Raw genomic sequence first — 22,281 nt, forward strand, 5'->3', positions numbered from 1 at the left:
GCGTGCGAGCGGGCGCGCGCGCGCTTGTGTGTGTGTGTGTGTGTGTGTGTGTGTGTGTGTGTGTGTGTGTGTGTGCGCGCGCGTGTGTGTGTGTGAACCCCTACACGGTAACTCCACGAGTATTACAGTCTAATTTCATCATCTTAGATGAACAGACTATAAATGAATGAACGACCACAATAAACGACGTCCACGAGCATTGGTGACCCTGAACCACAGAAATAGGCACCACCACCAAACACAGCTGTGGACCACTAACTGCGGTGAACAACAGTGAACACTCGGTTAACTCGTTGTGTGCCTGTGGGTCACAGCTGCTTGGAGAAGCGGGCATGGTGTGTCAGCGCACGTGCACACACAGGCATTTCGTATTTTAAAAAAAAAACACAACAACACAAAAACCAACTACAACATGGACAACAAATTTAACATGGCTGTGTGCATAGTCTAACACTGATGTTTCGTTAGGGGGCCAGCGAGGAGGACCAGGGAGGGGGTGGGGGGCAGAGGATCGAGGGCAATTGTGGAAAGTCTGTAAAAGGGACAGCTTCATGCGGGTGACACACTCAAGGCCACTCAGGTCCTGCCGTGTCATTTCACCACTTCTGACTGCTTGAACGGTTAAATGGGCTGACAGTTTAACATGCATGGGCAACATACTGGATGGGCGCTTCAAATATTATCAATGAAAATGTTCGAAGCAGGGGCACAATATTATAGCCTTCTGGTTACACCAAATTATTCGGATAGAACAAGGGATTTCGTATTAAAAAACAACAACACAACAACACAAAAACCAACTACAACATGGACAACAAATTTAACATGGCTGTGTGCATAGTCTAACACTGATGTTTCGTTGTCGCTTATGCTTTGCTGGTATGTGTGCACTCAACTGCTTCAAAGTACAAAACAAGACAGATGGGGGTAGACGGGTAGGGCGCAAATTAACATAAAACCTGAGCTAACTGAAAGCCGGCTTATTTTGTTTTGATATGATGAATATTAATGTAAAAAATGATGTGGTATTTGATTTTATTATTCTAGTGGTTTAATCCTGCATTAAAAGTGTTAACGGGATAATGGTTAGTCTGATTTGATTATATTGAAAACACTACTAACCCCAAGTAATAAGTATAACATAGAAAAGCTGACATAACACTGCCAAATTTCAGACTGTCTTCTCCACCAACTGGCCGGGTATTATTGACAAAAAAATCTGCTGACAGAAACCCCCTGACTACATTAATTTGTTTCTTTTTCGGTCTTTTTCTTTTCTTTTTTTTATTTCATCTGAATTTTGAAAAAGTAACAAATCTTAACAAATATGTATCTATTTTGTGTTGTACATGATCTTAGCATTGCACAATTATGTAGCATGTGCATGCTGATCATCATAATAATTAGAGCACCATCACCAGCGTTGTTTAAAAAAAAAAAAAAAAAAAAAAAAAACTTATGTGTGCTCTTTATTTTTTTTTCTGGGGAGGAGCCAGAGAAGCACTATCTCCACCCGCCCTTGGAACAATCCTGCACCACCCTTGGAGGCCTGCGCTGTGTTCACGATGGGTGCAGGCACGCACAGGACACTCCATTAAAAATTCAAGGGACATAACTGCTCCTGAACAGAGGCAAAAGAGGCCACAGGATGCAACTCGCGACAGCCTTAAAAGAAGCATCCTCATGTGTGTACCAGCCAGTATTTCATGACTGCAGAGCCCACCGACACCACCCTCCAGCTGCTGAGCACACCCCACAGACCAAACCGCCCCTGCCCGCAGACAGATGAAGACAGTGCCACTCCAGACACAGCCATACGGTCTTATGTGCCCTCAAGAGAGAATCCCATGTTGTAGTCTTTCCCACTGTCAACAGGACTTTCCCTGTGGTCAGTGGGTCTTTCCTCACCGTCACTGGACCTTTCTCCAGAGTCAGCCTAGTCCAGGCAAAGAAGAAAGAGAAACACCTGTAGGGTGCTGGGGATGACCCAGAGAAGCACTGTCTCCACCTGCCCTTGGAACAATCCTGCACCACCCTTGGAGGCCTGCGCTGTTCGTGTGCCTTTAATCTGTCTCTCCTGCCCCCTCTTCTCTCACCGCAACGCAAACTGCAAGCAATAAACCCACACCCACGCTCTTCCTGTACTATTTCTGACAGATCTTCGCCTCCCACCCATACTGTACCAACCAACTCCGTCCCCGTCACACACACACAACATCAATCGCCCTCTCTCTCTCTCTCTCTCTGTGTGTGTGTGTGTGTGTGTGTGTGTGTGTGTGTTAGTTATCATAATATACAATACATTGTAACACAGTGTGTGCCCCATGCTGAAATGTATTGACTTGTATTGTGCGCATCCTCCTCTCCCCCAGCCCCCGTCTCTTTTCTACGTCTGTTCCACTAATGCAAATTTGAATCTAAATTCCCAGATTTATTTCCCCGTGTACTGTATACTGCGACCATTTTCCACTACAGCCCCACACCCCCCTCCCTCCCTGCGCTATCTTCTCTTCCCGGTCATGTCTCCTTTGTATTTTTAAAGTAAAGCAGGAAAGATTATGCAAATGTGATCTCTGACGAGATCGCATCAATGGCCCTCGGCCAATTATTCCCTGTCTCCATCACCCCCTGCCCCCTCTAGCCTTGACAGCTACCTTTGTTTTTGTGGGAACACTGTCTAGTTATGTATGCTAATGAAGTGTGTATACTACGTGTGAATCCATCACTCTGCTTGTCACAAAGACATGCCCACATTGGTTCACTTTAAGAAGAGAAGAAGAATAAGACAAGGTGAGCATACGTAATTCTTTTTCAGTTTGTTGATAAGAGAGCACACAAAAAGAGGGAAAATCTGACTCTGTGTGTGCGTGTGTGTGCGAGAGAGAGAGAGAGAGGCAGACAGACAGACAGATAGACAGAGATTTAAAAATATTGGTCGTAATGTCTTCAGACTCCAACATTTAAAGGTCCTCGAAACACACCTTTAAACAGGCTTTACTGAGTCGTGCAAAATTAATTAAGAGATACAAAATCAAACTATCAAACTATTTAATGTCATCAAAATGCTTGATACGCCTGCACACACTCATGTTGATTCAGTCATATTTTGCACACACACAAACAGAAAAAAACAAACAAAAGCACACTCAGTCCTTCTGCTGCGGTATCTCATACAAATAGTCCGCCATGGTGAGACATCTGTGACGTCACAGTTCGAAACAAAACAAAGCTGGCAATATCGCTTGTTAACGACCCGTTACAAAAATTTAATGACAATGCAATGTACTGCAACTGGACGCACAGATATTGTAGCAGATATTAGCGTGTTGGGTTTTATTCTGTCACCAAATGACTCTAACATCAGATGATTTGCAAAACCTCCATTGCCGTTTGGTTCATTTGAAGCCGGCTACACTTGCTCTGTATATCATTATTCCTCCTTGTCACTCTTATACACACTATTTTAGATGGCACAAGACTTGTTTGGTGTATGACTGCCAGAAGTATGAGTGCGTGAATATATCAGTGTGTGTGTGTGTATAGGATGGGGCCTGGGTATGTTCGTGTGGATACAGGGTGTCTATGGGTGTCAGTAATGTATCTGTATGTGTGTGTGTGTGTGTGTGTGCATGTGCGTGTGTGTGCACATATGTACGTGTCTGTGTTTGTGTGCATGTGCATACATGCATTTATGTATGCCTTCGGTATATGATTCTATTAATTCTGTTTTTATTTCTATTCATTTACCTATTGTTTAGTTGGTTGTATTCCATTTCACTATTGTTAACTGTTTTTGTATGTATTTTACTTCATTTTTTTCAGTTTTCAAACACACACAAATACATGCATACACATATATCCAAGTCAGTTTTAATGTATGTGTAAGCTCTCTCTCTTCCTCTTTACACTGGGAAGGGGGGTGCCAAACAGATACACATTTATGGTTTCATCCATGCATGTGTTGGTGCACTTGCGTGCATGCAAGCAGTCACAAATGTGTGCATGTGCATGGATGTGCTCCTATCCTGACATACACACACGCCCTTGCATATACACAAAAGTGAGTCAGTCTTAACAGAGTGTACATGCACTCTATCTGACGTCAAAAGAAGGTATGATAGCTCTTGAGGCTGCAAAAAAAAAACAACAAAAAAAAACACAGCTTGCATACACATGATGTGAGCAATAGCACTAATTTGAAGCTCTGAAAAGTGTTGCTTCAACAGTGTTTTACAGATAAAAGTGTGTGTCTGCTTACATTACCCTGAAGAATGTGATTTAGGGTAGTCGATAACAATAAAGTTTGCATTAGTTGCTCACATGTTCTTTTATGATGGTATAAGAGAGAGAGGGAGAGAGAGAGAGAGAGAGAGAAAGAGAAAGTTTGTGAGTACCGGTATGTATTTGACATCTGTCACCAAACCCATTTTTTCAAACATTGCAAATATAAAGACGAAGAAAGTGTGGATTTAGAGTTTCAGATTTAATCAAAACAACAATTCAATAAACATATGCTATGTATTCAACCTTTTCACAACAACACTATACTTACATACATACAATCACACATGAGCAAACTGACAAACCAACACACAGAGATGCACACTCACACATCACTGATTTTTATCATTCTGAGTTGTAGAACTTTACAAATCGTTCGATTTCTGTTTCAGCTTGGAACCAATTATGTCCTTCCGTCTAGTGTCTTCAGCTTCAATTCGCTTCAGATGGGTGGACTTGGCCTGCTCCATTTCATTCACCAGCATCACGATTCGCTTCTGGAAAAAAATACATGTTTTGTTGTTGCTGTTGAATCAAGATTCTTTAATGGATTCAAGTGCAATAATTGGAATGCACAAGGGGAATAAAAATGACATTCAATCATCAGCCACTTCACATCTACAAAACAAAAAAACAAAACAAAACAAAATCAGTTATTCTTTCCTTTCCCTTTACTGGACACCCCCTCCCGCCAACATTATTTTCTCCTTTTTTTGCAATCATGTTTCAGTATGGAACACAGGGAAACAGAAGGAGACCAAAGACAAAAGCTGGAGAGAGAGAGAGAGAGAGAGAGAGAGAGAGAGAGAGTACATAGTTGAAAATCAGACAGAGAGCCATAGAGAGACAGAGACAGAAAGGGAGAGGATGGATGGAGGCTGTGGAAGGGGATGGTGGCAGTCATAGAAGGCTATAAGGAAACAAAACTGGACCATGAAATCAAAAGGAAGCACTATATTACTTGTTAGAATGAAACCAATTCTCTGAAGAAAATCCTTCCCAAGCTGTCAGTTTCAGCTCCATTTCAGAGACTTTACAGCTCAACTTGGAGACCACAGCTGGTGAGGAATAAGGAACAGACTCCAACTCTCCACACTTCTCTAAGGCCCAGAATGCTGGAGAATGACTGAGAGTGACCTAACAAAGTTGTCAACCTTCCAAACCAAAAATCTCAAAAGAAGCCTGCGTATCTTCTGACACAATACCATCTCCAATTAACAACTACTCGCAAAATGCAGTCAAGAGAACATGAGACCATGATCATGAGAAGGCAATAGAAATCAACTGGACTTGTCATGTAAAGAGAGCACGCCGCTAACATCACCCAGACAGGCCTTCACTAAAAACCAAAATGTAGGTGGAAGAGAGGAAGGCCAAAGAACTCATGGCGCAGAACACAGGAAATTCAAGACCCTTCAGCCCATCTGGAGTACCATTCAGAGACCTGTGAAAACTGACAAGAGTGGCAGTTCTTTGTTGCTGCTGTACATGCCAGAGGGCATATGGACAGCAAATAAATAAGTACTCCCTTGATGAGTTGTCTCTGTTCAAGTTAGTTTCACTGAATAATTTGCAAACGGGAGTAACACACAATTTGTACCCTGTTTTCACACAATGCCATCAGTGCAAAGCCACAAGATGTCTAGAGAAATTCGGCTGCAAAAGTGACTGATTTAGAACAGTCATCACGTCAATTCCCCATCCTGTCCGTGCTATGTCAATGTCATCTGTTCACAACAACAGCATTAGAGAGAAAAAAAAGCAACAAACAAACCACACACTAGTTTTCTCCTCTTAAAGTCTTAACTCCCGAGAGCAAGGTTTCGGTTGCACCCCTTTTCTCTGCATTCAAATTTTGTATTACGTGTAGCTGACACATTTTGTACTTTCCAAAGTCAATTCAGGTCTAGATTGGAAGCTGCTAGGCAAATCTCGCTCTCTGCCATAAATGAAGCCAAACCGTAGCTTTATTAGGCTTTTATTTTGAATAAACCTTCACCGACGTCACAGTGTCAGACTCTGGTGAGAAACTGGCTTGATTCAAATCGCCCGCCATTTATAGTCCGGTTCAGGCTTTAAGTAAGATCACTAGTTTCAGTTTTAATGAAGTGTCAAAGTGTGTGGACTGATCCATATATGCTACACGACATTTACGCTAAAACAAACAAACAAAAAAAACACCCCAACAAACAAACAAAAGAAAGCAGACACCTGGCCTATACATGAACGCAACAAGCCGGTCAGGTCTTGAGTTCACCACCTAATTATTATAACATCAATGTTACAAAAACAGAGTACTTAGAATGAAGGATTTTTTCTTTCAAGATTTCAGTTCAGGATAATTTTTAGTAGATCAAAGTGATGCTGTCTGATATGGAAGGGTGATGACGGAAAATAGAGCTCAAATTTAAAAGAAAAAAAAAAAGAAGAAAAACAAAGAAACATTCACCAAAAAACTGCCAAGTCCACCACATTTCACAACAATGTCACTGGTAATGGCCCTTCACTGACAAACATGATGCCTGTCAGCAACAGTCCAAGGGCTACAACCAATGGAAACAAACTCCAAACAAAAGAAATTATGAATTGATTTAAATTATCTTTCTTTTCTGACCTGTCTTTGGTAAATTAGTTAATGCAAGTAAAGTGCCTTCTAAAGACTTTATAATGTATTTTGTATACAATGTCACTGGCTAATGCAACAAAGTGTGAAAACAACACGAGGAGGCATGCACTCACTCAACAGCTGATGACTCCATTCAGAGACAATCCTGCCTGACAACATTCCCACTTTCAATTTAGAAGTCTACACGGTTACTTCCCTTGAAAAGCAAAAAGTGTTTGGTGCTCTCACAGAGACTGGCATTTTCATTACAGGCAGGTAAGTGTTCAGACAAAGACATTTTACTGACAAATAAAAAACCATGCCTATAATTTAAAAGCAATATTTTCATAAAACAGAGAGAATGAGAAAGAGAGAGAGAGAGAGTGTGTGTGTGTGTGTGTGTGTGTGTGTGTGAAGTCTCATCAGGAAAACAAACAAGCAATAGAACTCACAGCCAAATGATAGTTCTTCTCTTTCTTCTCCAACTGCTCTTTGGTCAGGGGTGTTGGGCGTCCATCTGATAGACACACATAAATACACATGTAGGAAATGAATCATGTAACATGCAACCTTCCATCCCGTTTTTGAGACCCCTCTTCTTCCCAAAAGAAGTTTGGGTTAGACTTTGTAGGCTGCCAATAAACATTTTTTGTTCACCAAAGCTGCTGTTCATAACTACATACATTGTCTGTCATTCCAAGCTTTTATTAAAAAAAAAAGAAAGAAAAAAGTTTTAATAATAAGTATACAGGTGTAGTCTTTGCAGGCTTGTTCTGTTGTGTCCTTGGGGAAAAGCATTTACTCTGATTTCCCTCACTCCAGGCAGATGTGAATATGTACCTGACCTATTGGGGAGTGTTAAAGCAGCAGGAGAGGATTGGGCTCAATCTTTCTATGTTGAGCCCTTGACACAGTGAATATCAATTCATTTCCCCTAGGACCATAAGAGGTCATGGGACCTTTATCCTGTTTCCTTTGCATCTTTGTCTTTTTTGGCCTTTAGCTGCTTCAAGTGATGGCTCTCAACTCACTGACAGTGCAAGCATCATTTTCTGGTATGTCCAGAATAAGAAGACACATACATATAACAAAGAGCTGAAACTTTATTTAAGCTGGGTAGAGGATGGGAGCATGGTGGTAATCCAGAACAAAACAACAAAAGTGAAAAAAGAAAAAAAAAAAAAAGAAAATTTTTTTTTTGTGTATAATATCACCTAAATATGTGAAATCAGGCAAGTCGTACAAAGCACTTCGTTGTCTTGATCTGTCCTCTCGTGGAAAGTTTCTGCACATCAAAAAATAAATAAATAAAATAAAAATAAAAATAATCACAGCATGCTTTAATACTCACCTAATATACTTTGTATTTAGTTGCCATTAACATGACAATAACATCCAAAGCTGAAAGATACTGTCCCAGTCATTTAAATAGCAAAAATCACCCCCACCCTCAAACACATTGAAAAAAAAAGTGCTCAAACATGTGCACACTTACACACACAAACACACACTTACATGCCCACACACACACTAACACACAGTGTTCACACTCCACTGCTGTGTAAGTGGCATCATCACACACAAAGACAAATCCAGTCTAAGAAAGAGTCAAGCCAAAACTCTTTCTGCAGACATATCTTCAATTATAAGCAAATTTTAGGATTTCTGAACAACATTCACAATAATATATATATATATATATATATACACACACTCAGTGACACTGTATTAAGCAGAATAGTGTAAAATGCCCAATGTACTGGATTAGGGATATAACCAGGTAAATCCAAAATCTGATTATTACGTCATGGAAAGTATCAATTACTTACTCCAGGCCCCATTTTCTAAGAGCTGGCTCCTTCCTCCTCTTGCCTTGTAACACAATGGTAGTGCTCACATGTCGGCTGGCTGATGGTATTCTGACACTCACAGCTGAAACATAACAGTTAAAAACAAATTAAATACCTTGCACATGACTGGAGCAAATACATATGTTAAACTGATGGGAAATGCAAGGCAACAATGGCTTGAAGTTAAAAGTGTGTGACTGTATCTTACCAAGAGCAACAGTACTTGCTGTCTTAACCCTTTCGCTGCCAGGAAAATAAGATTTAAGTGAAATCTATTTGCCAGGGCTTTTTCACAAAAAAACGGGTATAAATTTTCAAAAAATTCTGTGCTCTTTGTTATTGGAGAAAGACCCATAAAAGTATATATTTTCTGAAAGGGAAATGAATAAAGAATACAAAACACACGATGTTTTCCCATTATATATATTTTTTGTGACATGCTGTTGTTTTGTTGTTTTGTTTTTTGTCACATTTTCAACTTGTTTATTACAAACATTAGTAAGGTAATTTGCACTAAAATATCATATTTTCTGGACAAATGGATATCTGCACACACAAAACCATACCAGAACAACCACAATATAAAAAAAAAAACTGAAAAAGAAACATACATAATGCACTGTGACTTCTGCAAGTGATAATATGGATGTGAGGCCACGCCCCCTCAGTCTCCACCCCCCTCCTCTTCACCCCTCTCACATGGTCACTTTATCCAGTTCTCATCAGACCGCATTGGCTGAGTGCCAAGAAAATAGCTCACACTGTGTCCTGCTAAAAATTCAGTGACTTCTGTCGTGTGCTAGAGCTGAACAGCCGGCATCACTCACTGATAGTTGTATCTTGGCCACTCTCTTGATTGCTCCCTTTATTTTCTATCAAATCATCCTGTAAATGTTCACCACTGTCTTCTTCAAATTTATGCTTCAATTCTTTTTGAGCATCAGCTAAAGAAAGTAATCTTGGTTGATTTAGTTCACCATGATCGCATGTCTTGAGCACAGAGTCAGTCCGACATTTTGTTGAGCGAGCGAGGAGAGGAGCCAGGCAAAGACTGCGGCCAGTAACCCAACCAAAACGTTCAAATAAAGGACTGCCTTATGATGCAGATGGTGTTTCTAGCTATGAATAGAATCTAGAAAAATTCCCCAAGCTAAGGCTACCAGCATTTTGTCAACGAACTGAATGCAAAGCAGGGAAAAGTCAGAATATTTTGATGACGAGTTATCTCGTCATTGTGGCAGCGAAGCATACATGCTTTCCATGACCAGTTATCTCGTCATATAGGCAGCCTAGGGGTTAACCATTCCCATACGTCACCTAAAATTTTGCATGCTATATGTTGTGGGTGTACAGAAACCCATGCTTTCTATGAAGGAATGAGTCCTTGCTGTACGTTGTGGGTGTACAGTAACCCATGGTTTCTGTATAGGAACTAATCCTTTGCCACACGTCAAAGATGTACAGTAACCCACACCTGTCCATAAAGCAAATTTGACTTTTTCTTCAGCAAACTTATAAGTTATATGTCACTTGCATGCATTTACTCAAGTGCTTGTCCAAGAGCACTGTGAATCTGGAGTGCCTGTGAGATGGGTCTTGTTACTGACGTCAAACATTTTTTCTGTGGATGGCAGTGCACATGCATGTATGTGTGTGTCTGTATGTTTTTGTCATTGCCAGTGTGTGTGTGTGTGTATGTGTGTGTGTGTGTGTGTGTGTGTGTGTGACTACCATCATTCCCACCCATCTCATTTGCAGACAGACATACACAGACAATGTGCTCACTCACGCATGCACAATGTACACAGGCACATGATACATGCAAATGCACCCACAAACACACTCTTGCATGCAGACATACTCACTCACACACATAAACACTCTTATTCTGCCCTCTTAGGTAATTTGTTCTTCCTCAGGTCATGCACTGCACATGTCATTCTCATATTCATAAGTAGTTCAGTGTCTTTAGATCAAGCTGAAGTGGAGGAACTTCCCATGCACCGATTTGGTGTAGTGGACCATTGGTTGGCCTACACTCTGATGTGGTGGACGTTGTGCCCAGGACTGTTTATGCAGCTGTGCAATGTGGTGTCATTTGCATATCTATAGATACAGATTGTAGGTGATTTCATTTGATTTTATATGGATAATTATATAGCGCCTGTCCTCGGTTGCAAACCAAGCTCAAAGCGCTTTACAAACATAGGGTCATTTGCATAACAGGTTGCATTCCTGGGTAGCTCTAGCCGACTGACGGCTGCCATTGGGCGCTGATCGATCATTTCCTGTGTCATTCAATCAGATTTCAGGCATGCACACATACACACAGACTGACATGTAATGTTTTATGCGTATGACCGTTTTATTTATTTTCCCTGCCATGTTGGCAGCCATACTCCATTTTTGGGGGTGTGCATGCTGTTTATGTTCTTGTTTCCATAACCCACCAAAAGCTGACATGTACAGGATCTTAAGATGTTATGCATGAGTATTTGATCTTCTGTGTGCTTATACACAGGAAGGGAGTTCTTCTTCTTTCCATTACACGACCAACATCGACTTGCCGATGATTCTGTCGTGGTTGATGCATGCTGGATATTTTCCTGTCTCCATAACCCACTGAACACTGACATGGATTACATAACATGTGCATTTGATTTTCTGTGTGCATATACACAGGAAGGGGGATCAGGCACTAGCAGGTCTGCATATATTTTGACCTGGGAGATCGGAAAAATCTCCACCCTTTACCCACCAGGCGCCGTTACCGAGATTCGAACCCGGGACCCTCAGATTTAAAGTCCTACGCTTGGCTATTGCACCCGTCAAGTTCAGGCACTAGCAGATCTGCACATATGCTGACCTGGGAGATCGGAAAAATCTCCACCCTCTACCCACCAGTCACTGTTTCAGAAATTCTCTCTGAATCGGTCCTCCTGCTGCACTAAGTATTCCGTTTGTGATGTGACTGGCGAGTTTATCAATTATCATTATTACCTATCTGCTTCAGTGCTTGGAAATCCCACTCCCCCTTTGCGATCGGGTGGGCTGTAACAGTTTCAACAAACTGATTTGATGTTGCAACACAAAAGTTTTCGTACACGTACTTAGTGCATGTTATATCATTCCATGTGAGTGCTGTCCACCACCTTCCCTACTTGTCGCAATCTGAAACGTCAACTTCTTCATTCATCAAACCTTCACAGCGTTCGTCACCACTCATTCATTTAACCATCTTTATCTTCACCAAACCCTTTCTTTCCTACACACTACCATGCGTATTTTTAGTTTAATACGAGACACAAATTTACCTCTCTGAAACAGTGCAGAACACCTTGAGCATGCCATTTTGTTTCAATGTCGCATCTCTTTACCGAAAAGTTTACAATGAAGTGAGATAGGCCTAGTGGTAAATAAATGAGCGACGACTGAAATACTCAGTGTTTGCAAATGAAGTAAACCTGTTTTTTTTGCGGGCATGTAACAAACAATGATTCTTTGTGACAGAAACTGGTCTGGAACTGTTTGTTTAAAAATGTTGTCACATTCTTTATTTCATTGAGCATTGCCAGTGTTATATGATTTTTTGCGGTTCATGAATAATAAAACCGAACAAAAATACTTTTTTGCTTTGGCTTTTATAAATGATAGATAGAAACAGTAAACAAGCAAACAAACAAAAAGTATGGACTTCGCAAAATCAGTAGATTCAGATAATATTTTCCATCAACGAGTACAGCAATGTTTGCACTCCAATAATACATAATAATACCTCCCTTTGCAGACGATTTATTCTAGGAACCCGTGACTGGCAGATTGCTTTCACTGCCTGTGACGCACACAGGTGAGATTATTACGAGCGCAGAAACCACAACAGTGGTTTAAACATAAGCAGATTTTTTCCCAGGGTACTTTTAAGCTATTCTTTCACTTGTTCGATGGGCGCTTTGTACAATTATGCGCAGAAATAACGACTCCTGGAACATTCCCTTAAAAGGAAGTTTTTAAAGTCGTCTGCTTCGTCATAAACACCAGTGACTGCTAAACGTGTTTGCAAGATGCCGTGAGCAAGGAGTAAACATACAAAACAATAGGGTATGGCAACAACGAAGCAGACAACTTTTTAATGCAGAACCGAGGTAAATGTACGCAAACCAAAGCAAAGAGAGGCAAATACCAATCGAGTGGTTACCTACACTCAACAGAGATCTAAAAACACACACTCGAACAGCCGCCTATTATTGTGTGTAAACAATGAAAATTCCATTGAATCAGTTGGTAAATCTTTCCTTTTATTGTTTAAAATCTTTAGTGCACACCAGATTGATTCCAGGCCCTTTTAAAAGTAGAGAAAAAGAAAAGAAACACACACGACATTCCACGACAGAAGTGTGGAAATGAGAACAGACACGCCCCTGAGTTGAGCATGTCATAATGACGAGATAGAGACCAGCAGGATACCCGTTGGGAGAACATGAAAATGTTACATTTCACATAACTAATACAAACTATGAAACACACTTGGCATTGATCTCACAATCAATGGGAACGGCCATACCAATTGATTAGTTAAGAGATAACATTAATTCTGTGGTATTGTGTTCAGACACATTAAAAATCATAGATAAAATGAGAGTGACATTTTGGTTTTCCAGTGATTTTTTTTTTTTTTTTTTTTTTTTAATATTGTCTGTGTGTAAGTCTGCTGCTCATTAATCCTTTAATGAATGATAAATAACCAAAGTCTGCTGCTCTTTGACCCTTCAACTCATTGAACCCTGCGCTCTAGCATTGCTAAGGCATGGAAATTTGTTACATAAAACAGATTCCAATATGCCTTGACAGCAAGCAAATAGTACTGATTTCTACAGTGTGTCTGGCTGTGTCCACATGTGTTATTTGAAGGTGATGAGCGGTCAATTTCATTATACTTCCTGTGTTTTTCAATATCAATATGGTAGGGCCCCAGAGTTGAACAAATGGGTTAACGAATGGTAAATGACTATGTCTGCTTCTCTTTGATCTTTTTTTAATCGTAAATAACTTATGTCTGCTTCTCTTTGATCCTTTGATGAATGGTAAATAAGTATAACTTGTATAAGTCTGCTTATCTTTGATTCTTTGATGAATGGTAAATAACTAAGTCTGCTTCTGTTTGATCCTTTAAATTAGTGAATGGTAAATATATAAGTATGTAAATCTGCTTCTGTTTGATCCTGAAATGAATAGTAAATAACTATAGGTCTGCTTCTCTTTTTCTGCCAATTCCAGCTGGATGACTCCCTGAAATGGCTGCGGATGAAGAATCAAGAAATGAGGATGGCGGAATGTGGGCAGCGTTGCCAGACCACATTCTGGTGATGGTGCTGTCCTACCTGACACCCCACCAGCGTCTCCAGATGGCGCTTACCTGCAGGAGCTGGAGCACCTGTCTCAAGCACCCCCTCTTTTGGCGTCGGTTCCTGTGTCACTTTAAATCACCAGGCCATGAAAAGGTGATTAACTGCATGACTTTTGTATTCTTGTTCAGCCGTTGTGAAGATGTGCACACACACACACACACACACACACACACACACACACACACAGAGATACACACACACACACACACACACATTGACGCACATACAGACACAAACACACACACACACACACTTTGACACACACACACACATTGACACACACACACGCACACACACACTTTGACACACACACACACATTGACACACACACACACACACACACACACACACACAGTGTCAACATACAAACAATTTAGGTATTGGGCACAGTGGAAACTCCATACAGGATATCAAAATTTAACTTTAAGCTACAACAAGATGTCAACAAGTGGTTTTTGATACTAACAAGCCAACTTACAAACTGTTCAGGTATTGAGTGCAGTGGAACACCATGGTCACCGGATTCGAGCCTTTGTAATGGAAATAGACCAAAGCAGTCCAGACAACCGCAAAAATGCCTGCAAAGTGAGTGACCTATGGGTTGTGGGCTGGTTGATTTATTTACAGTCCATTTGCACAAGTTGGTAATTTGACTCTGTAAATTAATGAAATAAGGTGAATTAATTGAAATTACACAGAAGAAATCATCTAGATTATAACAAAAATAATAATAAAAGGGAGTCAGGGAGGTGGGAAAAAAGAATGAAAGATTGAGTTAAGAAACTGCCTTTACTTGCAGCCTTTTTTGTTTTCTCATTTTTATCATTCAGTTGTTTTTTTATGCGCTTAGTGTAATGATATATATTGTCTAAATCTCCCTGTAATATGAATACGCAGAAAGTCAGTGATAAAAAAAGTGGGTTCATATGTCTGTCTGTACACCCATCTCTCTGTCCACTCAGTTGTTTCTGCCAGTCTCTGTTAACCTATCTCCTGTGTTTTCAGGCTTTGAATCGTCTAGCCAAAACCACCGGGCGGAAACTAACATCACTGGAAATTCATTTTGTTGGGCAAAATCCCTACTTCTATGCTGGGCAGGAGTTTGTTGTTGAGTTGAAACTTCTCTTTGGCTGTATTGAGGACAACCCAGAACCATTCAGTCTTCTCACACACATTGATCTCAGTGGGTTGGACATTGCATTAGATGATTCGTTGTTTGACATTCTGGCAGAAAACCACCCTCATCTGGAGTTCCTGAACATTCAAAACAAAAGCTTGGTATGCAAAGTCAGCTCAAGGTGTATGCAGCGCCTGGTATCACGGTGCAGAAAGTTAAAAGACCTGCGAGTCTTTCATCTGAGTTTAACGGATGACATTTTGACAGACATTGCTGAACAGAATGAACCATGCCTTCAACGTCTGTCCATCATTTACAGACGTGAGACAAAGTACACGTCAGATTTGTCCTCAGAGGCTTGGTCCAGGCTGGTCACTCGGATACCCTCGCTGCGTGTCACCCTGGGCTTTGACCACACATGCCCGCTTCACAGAATCAGTGAGGTCATGAAGCCAGAAATCCCTGTGACAGAACTTCGCTTAGAGACCTTCACACGGATCTACGAAGAAGTCAACCTGGCCACAAGCTTTTACAAGGAAACCTTGGAGAAGCTGGTACTGCAAACACGCAACTCAGAAGAGCTTGGGCAGGCACTGCTGAGGCTTGCGGAGAAATGTGAGCAACTGAACGCCTTGTTGGTGTACTGTGTTCTGAGCCAGGATGTCATTGACCGCATTCTGGACCTGCGCCCACTGATGAGGCAGCGAGGATCCTTCATTCTCAAGTCCACCTTGGAGGAGGGGCCCTGGGTTGTAGGAGCAGAAACGAATGAGGAGGCAGAGGAACAGCTGATTGAGCATCGTTGAGCAGGAGCTTTGACATTTTGTGCAGTGATCAGAGTGTGCGTTTACATCTATGAACTGTTGTGAGTATTGCCTGTGTATTTGTATTATTGTGATTGATGCCAGATGTGCAAAGCTTAATTTGTGTGTAGCAGAACAAAAGAGCATGTTGAATGTGTATTGTTGCAAAAGCATGACATTTTGTTGACATAAGAAAAAAAAAAGCTAGTGTCAGCATCTTGCTATATGCCAGGAATTTCTTGCCAAATGCATAAATCATTTCTGACACTTTCTGCATTATGATTGTTACAAGTTGATCAAACAGCTGATCAAAGAGCAGCTGCGCCAAATAAGTGAGGAGACAGAAAGAAAGAACAGACGTATTGTGTTATAATCTGTCTTGATTGTATCAGTTCATCAGTATATGTGTCAGCTAATAGCTGCATTGAAAGGCTCTTTCAGTCTTTGGTAATAAAAATAAATATACAGATTGTTTTTTAGTTTGACCAAAAACAAACAAACAAAAAAAAACCCATACCAATGAAAAAAAGGAAATTACTCATACCCCCCCAAACAAACCAGAAAGAAAAGCAACCACCAAAATGCACCCAAACAAAGAAACTAACAAAAATAAAACCGAATTACAAACAAAATTAAACCTGTTAGTTACTGTAATTATTGTTTACACACACACACACACACACAATCTCCATTCCTGTCTTGCCACTGTGGTTGGAAGCACATTGTGTTAGCTCTGAGAAACATTGTTCAAGCTTTGGTCTGGTCCACATGGTACTAGAACGTACCATGATCTGAGGTAGGCGTACAATTCTTTTCTTCAAATTGTTCTCCTCATTTCAGTCATTTCCTTATTCTTCTTCTGTCTCCTCCTGTGTGTGTAAATTTGTATGGGTGTGCATGCATGTGTATGAGAGTGAGAGAGTCTTTCATCTGTCCTCTTTTTTTGTTTGTTTGTTTGTAAACGACCTTGAACAATATTCCATTTATAGTATAAGGGAGGTAATATATGAAGGGCGACCATGGTCCAGTTATACTTTTGTTTTTGATGTTACTCAACTTGCGGACTAGTATTTTGCGCAGGACATTGATAAGACCCCTGCCAGTGTATGTAAGATTGTGCCACAGCAAGTATATAAAATCAAACATAATTTTGGGGGAAGAATCCTTAAAAACCTGTTGGAACTGAATGCTGTAAATTAGGTCCATCAGATTTTACTTGTGTTACGATTTGTAGATGTCACAATATTTATTGGCTATTATCACTTTATATCTTCTTTACAGAAGGGACTTAATTGATGCCTTACAAGCTAATTGTAAAGAATGTAGACTCTATGTTAATCAGGATAAGACCAAAGATGTTTTATTTTGTGGAAGAAAAATTCACCTGGTATTCTCACTTTTTTTTCTTCTAACCAATGCAAAAAGTTTAGTGGTAATTGGTATGCATATATTTTTCAAAGGATGAAACTGTGCATGTGATGGATTACTGAAATCAATGTTCTCTTTGTTGTAGTTGGCTCAAAGGAAGTGTTTGCCTCAGATTACTATTTCTCAAGCAGAAACTTTGTCAATCAAAGAAGATACCAGTTGTATGGTGGTGAAATTTTTAACACTTGTTCAGATTAATGAATAAACCTGCAATGATCTGCGCAAGAATAGGAATCTGTTATGTTCAATCGAATCAGTGATGGTCAGGATGGCTGGCTGATGAAACCTTCATGTTTCTGTTGGGATGGGTTTTTTTTTCTTCTAAGATAAGATAAGATAAGAAGATAAGATAAGAATAACTTTATTATCTCCACCTGGAGAAATTTGGTCAGGTGCATTATCACAACATAGACAAGTAAACAACATGGGGACCATAACTGTAAAAGCCAACAACAGCCCCAACAAATATTACGAAGATATAAATGTAAAAAATATCACATACATCGTTTCATACATACATCCACGCACTGCAGGTAATAACTAGTATTCTTAATGTAAAAACAGAAAGAATTAAGAAACATTATTTGAATATAATTATAAACATAGCCTACTATACTGCACATTGATTATAATAGACAGATAAGATAAGAATAAAGATGGATTGCGGAAAACCACAACCAGATAATCAGAACACTCCCGCACCGCACCCCCCCGCACACCCCCCACACCCCACCCCACACACGCAGATAACTTGATCAAACAAGAGTAATAAACATATGTTCTCAAATAAAAGCATTTCACATATTCGCTTTTAAAAACATTGCAATTAATTATTACATCGTAATTATTAAACAGAAATATATTTAGAATATGGACGTTAGCATTAGACATATTCATTGTACATTCATCCTGCATATTGCAGATTATTCTTCCTACATATTGCACATTCATTATAACCAATTGTCACGTTTTAAGCTCAGTAAACACACACACACACACACACACACACACACACACACACACACACCACAACTAGAACAAGGTACAGCCTATCATGCACGGACTTTCACACGTCTCACATGAGAGTGCGCGCGCGCACACACACACACAGAGTTCTCAAGAATTTAAAAGGTGGATTGAACGTGGAATAAAAGTCTTCAGAGCTCTGGATTTCAACTTAAAAGTTCTGTAGCGTCGTCCTGATGGCAATAGCTCATAATACTTTGCTAAAATATGGGTGTCGTCAGTTGCTATCTGCCTGCTTTTTTTAACCACTCGACTTTCATACAGCTCTTGCATACTAGCTTGTTTCACTCCCACAATTTTACTGCATACACTCATGACATCGTTCAAAACACGCTTACTCCTCACTCCCAAACTTCCATACCAGCACATAAATGAAACTGTAAGCACAGACTCGATACAACATCGATAATAACTTTGAAGAATATTTGAATTTATACCAACATTTCTAAGCTTCTGTAAACAAAAAATTCTAGATTGACATTTCTTATGAATGGAATCAACATTTCTGTCAAAAGTCAGCTTATTGTCTAAGATGGTCCCTAAATATCTATATTCATTGACCCTCTCCACTGTTTGACCATCAATAACAAGGTCAGCTACAGGCAAGGGGTCTTTCCGAAAATCTATTAACATTTCTTTTGTTTTCAATACGTTGAGATCCAGATAGTTTTTCTCACACCAGGAACAGAACTTTTTAATTTCACTGAAATAAATAGCATCAGAGTTGGACAGATCTTCAATTGCTGAATCATCAGAATATTTTATGACAGGAGTTTCCTCCGTGCCTCTGCAGTCATTTGTGTACAGTGTAAAAAGAACAGGGGACAGCACTGTACCTTGGGGTGCACCAGTAGAAGTAGATTTTAGAGAAGAGTGGGCAGAATGAAAGCGGACGGACTGAGTTCTATTGACAAGAAAACTTATTATCCAAAGAGTAAGCTTCGGATCAACATCCATGCCTAGCAGTTTGAGAGCAAGGAGATGAGGTTGTATTGTGTTAAAAGCAGAAGAGAAGTCAACAAAAAGGATACGAACGAAAGATCCCGTGTTATTCAAATGAAGGAAAGCATTATGAAGGAGAGTTAGGATAGCATCGTCAGTACTTCTGTGTGCTTTATAAGCAAACTGAAGAGAGTCAAGCTGCTGTTCAGTGAAAGAAAGAAGATGTCGGGAGAATAATTTTTTCAAAGCATTTCATCACTACTGAAGTCAGGGCAACAGGACGGTAATCATTTAGTGCGGCTGGGTTCTTTTTCTTGGGGATAGGACAGATAGTAGATTTTTTCCAGATGCTGGGGACAGAGCAGTCCTTCAGAGACCAGTTGAAAATTTTACAGAACACGTGACACAACTGGGAAGCACATGTTTTCAGTAATTTTCCGCAGATATTGTCGGGGCCAATTGCCTTCGTGACATTCAGTTTTAAAAATAAAGATTCAACAACTTTTGCATCGATCTCAAAGTCTTCTACTGTTTGTCTTCTTTATGAATAAGTTGGTAAGTTCTTTATTTAGTGTACCAATGTTGTTGTTTTTATGGGTTTTTTTTTATATTCTGTTATATTTATTTCATTTGTGTGTGTGTGTGTGTGTGTGTGTGTGTGTGTGATTGTGTGAAGGGGTATGTTGTTTCATCTTGCTTGCTGAATCACCACAAACAGGTACACATGACAAACATTTTTCTTTCAGTTGTTAAGTTCATCCAGATAGAGCATGTGTGTACACCACTGGATAACCTGTATGAATTAGTGTATTATACTGTATATACTGTGATGTTTAATGTTTTCATCTGGGATATGAGTGTGTGTGTGGTATTGTTTGATGTGGTGTAGTGTGTGTGTGTGTGTGTGTGTGTGTGTGTGTGTGTGTTTGTAGGAGGGTGGACTATACAGCTCTGTATATCTGTCTTAGAACTAGATGCTGGAGAGATGACAGGAAGGAAATGTATACCGGTACATATGAAACCAGCCATAGGTATCAAAACTTACACAAACAAATATAGACAAGCAGAGAAAATAGAAACCAGAAATTCCTTGTCCGTTTTGTTAGTTGCAAAAGATGTGACTGGTAATAAACATGAATAGTGGCAAATATACTGGAATGATATGTTACATTGCATGATTTCTCATGTTTTCACCATGTATGGCATGTTGCTATAATATCTGCAATGGCATAACTGTGATGGACTATTGCATTGATTTTCTAGCAGCAAGTTTGTTTCAATAAAATGAAATAAAAATAAAAAGCACAATGTGCTACCCATCTCTTTGGCATACAAATCTTATTCTGTGATAGAAAACAAACAAACAAAAAAACCAAACAAGAAACAAACAACAACAGAATTCTATTTTCTTAATACTGAATTTGGGTTAAGATGTTTAATTTATCATATCTTAATCTTACTATGGAAATTCATGATTTTATGATGAACTTCCATTACCTTTGAGTGTTTAACAATTTAATACAGTATTGATTTTATATTTAGCTTAACTTTGTATTTGTCCAATATTCCATGCAAGTGCTTAAGCATGTTACAGATGCAATTTACCTCATATTAAAATAAAAATAACCACCACAAATTCAGTCACCAATGTCTTTCAATTCATTTTTAGTGTAAAAAGAAAGGGAAAAGAAAAAAAGATAGGCCATTGCATAAATTTTCCAACAGAACAGTCTTATTCTCCAAGTGTTAAAAAACACAAACAACTATTATGTTGCCGCTCCTAAAAAAGAAAACAGAAAATAAATGGCATGTAGTCAATAATGCCATTTTCTTTTTTTTCAAAACAACAACAAAATCATAAAAATATGCATAGTCATAGATGTCATTAATTATCTTGGTAGTAAATGAAATATTAAACACACACACACACACACACACACACACACACACACACACAGAGAGAGCAAAGTATACATTCTTCAGTTTTCTTTTTTTTTCCCCTTGCAAAACGTTCTTTTCATTTCAAACTCTGTTTTTGTCATGATAAAAAAACAACAACAAAAAACAAAAACAAAAAAAGCACCCAAAAAACCCACCACATTCCCAGTTGTCAAATGACTTTGAAATTTCTATTTTTGACCAACCCCCCCCCCCCACACACACACACACAACACACACAAACAACAACAACAAAACCACTCTCATCACTCAAAAGCATGTTGCTGTAAAATATGCACACACATGAATTTTCCATGTTCTTCATAAAAAGAAAAAGAAAACCCACTGTAACAGAATGATTATAGATAGGTAGACTGGTAGGTAGATAGATAGATGCCAGTCATTGCATCGTGCTCAGAAACATTTCTGGCATTGAGAATATAATATCATGGATAATGCAAAACTATCCACCTGCTATGTTTTATTTACTAATTAATCATCCCCAGCCCCCATCACCCTTCCATCCCGTCAACTCATTACTACAACAGAACAATACCACCACCACCACCACCACTACTGCTGCTACTACTACTACTACTACTACTACTACTACTACACACACACAAAAAGCCCAAGGAGAGATGTCATACATGCAGCAAGTACAGCCATACCAGAATGGTGACATTGAAATGAAACCGACGTCCAAATGAGAGAGAAGTTGCGCTGTGAACATCAGTAATTATTTCATGTAAATGAATCATTGGTACTTCATTAAATCATTTGACATAATATTATTATGCAAAGATTTTACAGTTGAAATATTGTACTGGTGCTTCTTGTGTTTGAATATGAAAATTGTGATACTATTTCATTTTGTGTGATGACT

General features: G+C 39.5%; 2 protein-coding genes across 2 annotated transcripts; one reads left to right on the forward strand and one right to left on the reverse strand.

Annotated features, from left to right (window-relative positions):
* Positions 1–4,468: 4,468 nt before the first annotated feature.
* On the reverse strand, positions 4,469–12,114 carry LOC143285793 (large ribosomal subunit protein mL52-like). The gene is made up of 5 exons (XM_076593214.1): positions 12,051–12,114; positions 8,716–8,818; positions 8,101–8,171; positions 7,339–7,403; positions 4,469–4,778 (listed from the first exon to the last, which is right to left on the reverse strand). Exons 1-5 carry the CDS (start codon positions 12,085–12,087, stop codon positions 4,647–4,649), a joined length of 408 nt encoding a protein of 135 aa, XP_076449329.1. The 5' UTR covers positions 12,088–12,114; the 3' UTR covers positions 4,469–4,646.
* Positions 12,115–12,533: 419 nt separating this feature from the next.
* Positions 12,534–18,942, forward strand: LOC143286146 (F-box/LRR-repeat protein 8-like). The gene is made up of 4 exons (XM_076593750.1): positions 12,534–12,583; positions 14,011–14,234; positions 14,631–14,726; positions 15,147–18,942. Exons 2-4 carry the CDS (start codon positions 14,028–14,030, stop codon positions 16,062–16,064), a joined length of 1,221 nt encoding a protein of 406 aa, XP_076449865.1. The 5' UTR covers positions 12,534–12,583; positions 14,011–14,027; the 3' UTR covers positions 16,065–18,942.
* The last annotated feature ends 3,339 nt before the right edge of the window (positions 18,943–22,281 follow it).

Source organism: Babylonia areolata, chromosome 9, assembly GCF_041734735.1.
Source record: "Babylonia areolata isolate BAREFJ2019XMU chromosome 9, ASM4173473v1, whole genome shotgun sequence".
In the NCBI taxonomy this organism is placed as follows: Eukaryota; Metazoa; Mollusca; class Gastropoda; order Neogastropoda; family Buccinidae; genus Babylonia; species Babylonia areolata.

Coding starts and splice junctions, on each gene's coding strand:
- LOC143285793 (XM_076593214.1), bottom strand. CDS start 12,087: ATGGCATGCTCAAGGTGTTCTGCACTGTTTCAGAGAG. Junction 7,404..8,100: donor GCCTGATTTCACATATTTAG/GTGATATTATAC, acceptor TGTGTCTATCAG/ATGGACGCCCAACACCCCTG. Junction 4,779..7,338: donor AGAAGAACTATCATTTGGCT/GTGAGTTCTATT, acceptor ATTTTTTTCCAG/AAGCGAATCGTGATGCTGGT.
- LOC143286146 (XM_076593750.1), top strand. CDS start 14,028: ATGGCTGCGGATGAAGAATCAAGAAATGAGGATGGCGGAATGTGGGCA. Junction 14,235..14,630: donor AATCACCAGGCCATGAAAAG/GTGATTAACTGC, acceptor CAAACTGTTCAG/GTATTGAGTGCAGTGGAACA. Junction 14,727..15,146: donor ACCGCAAAAATGCCTGCAAA/GTGAGTGACCTA, acceptor CTGTGTTTTCAG/GCTTTGAATCGTCTAGCCAA.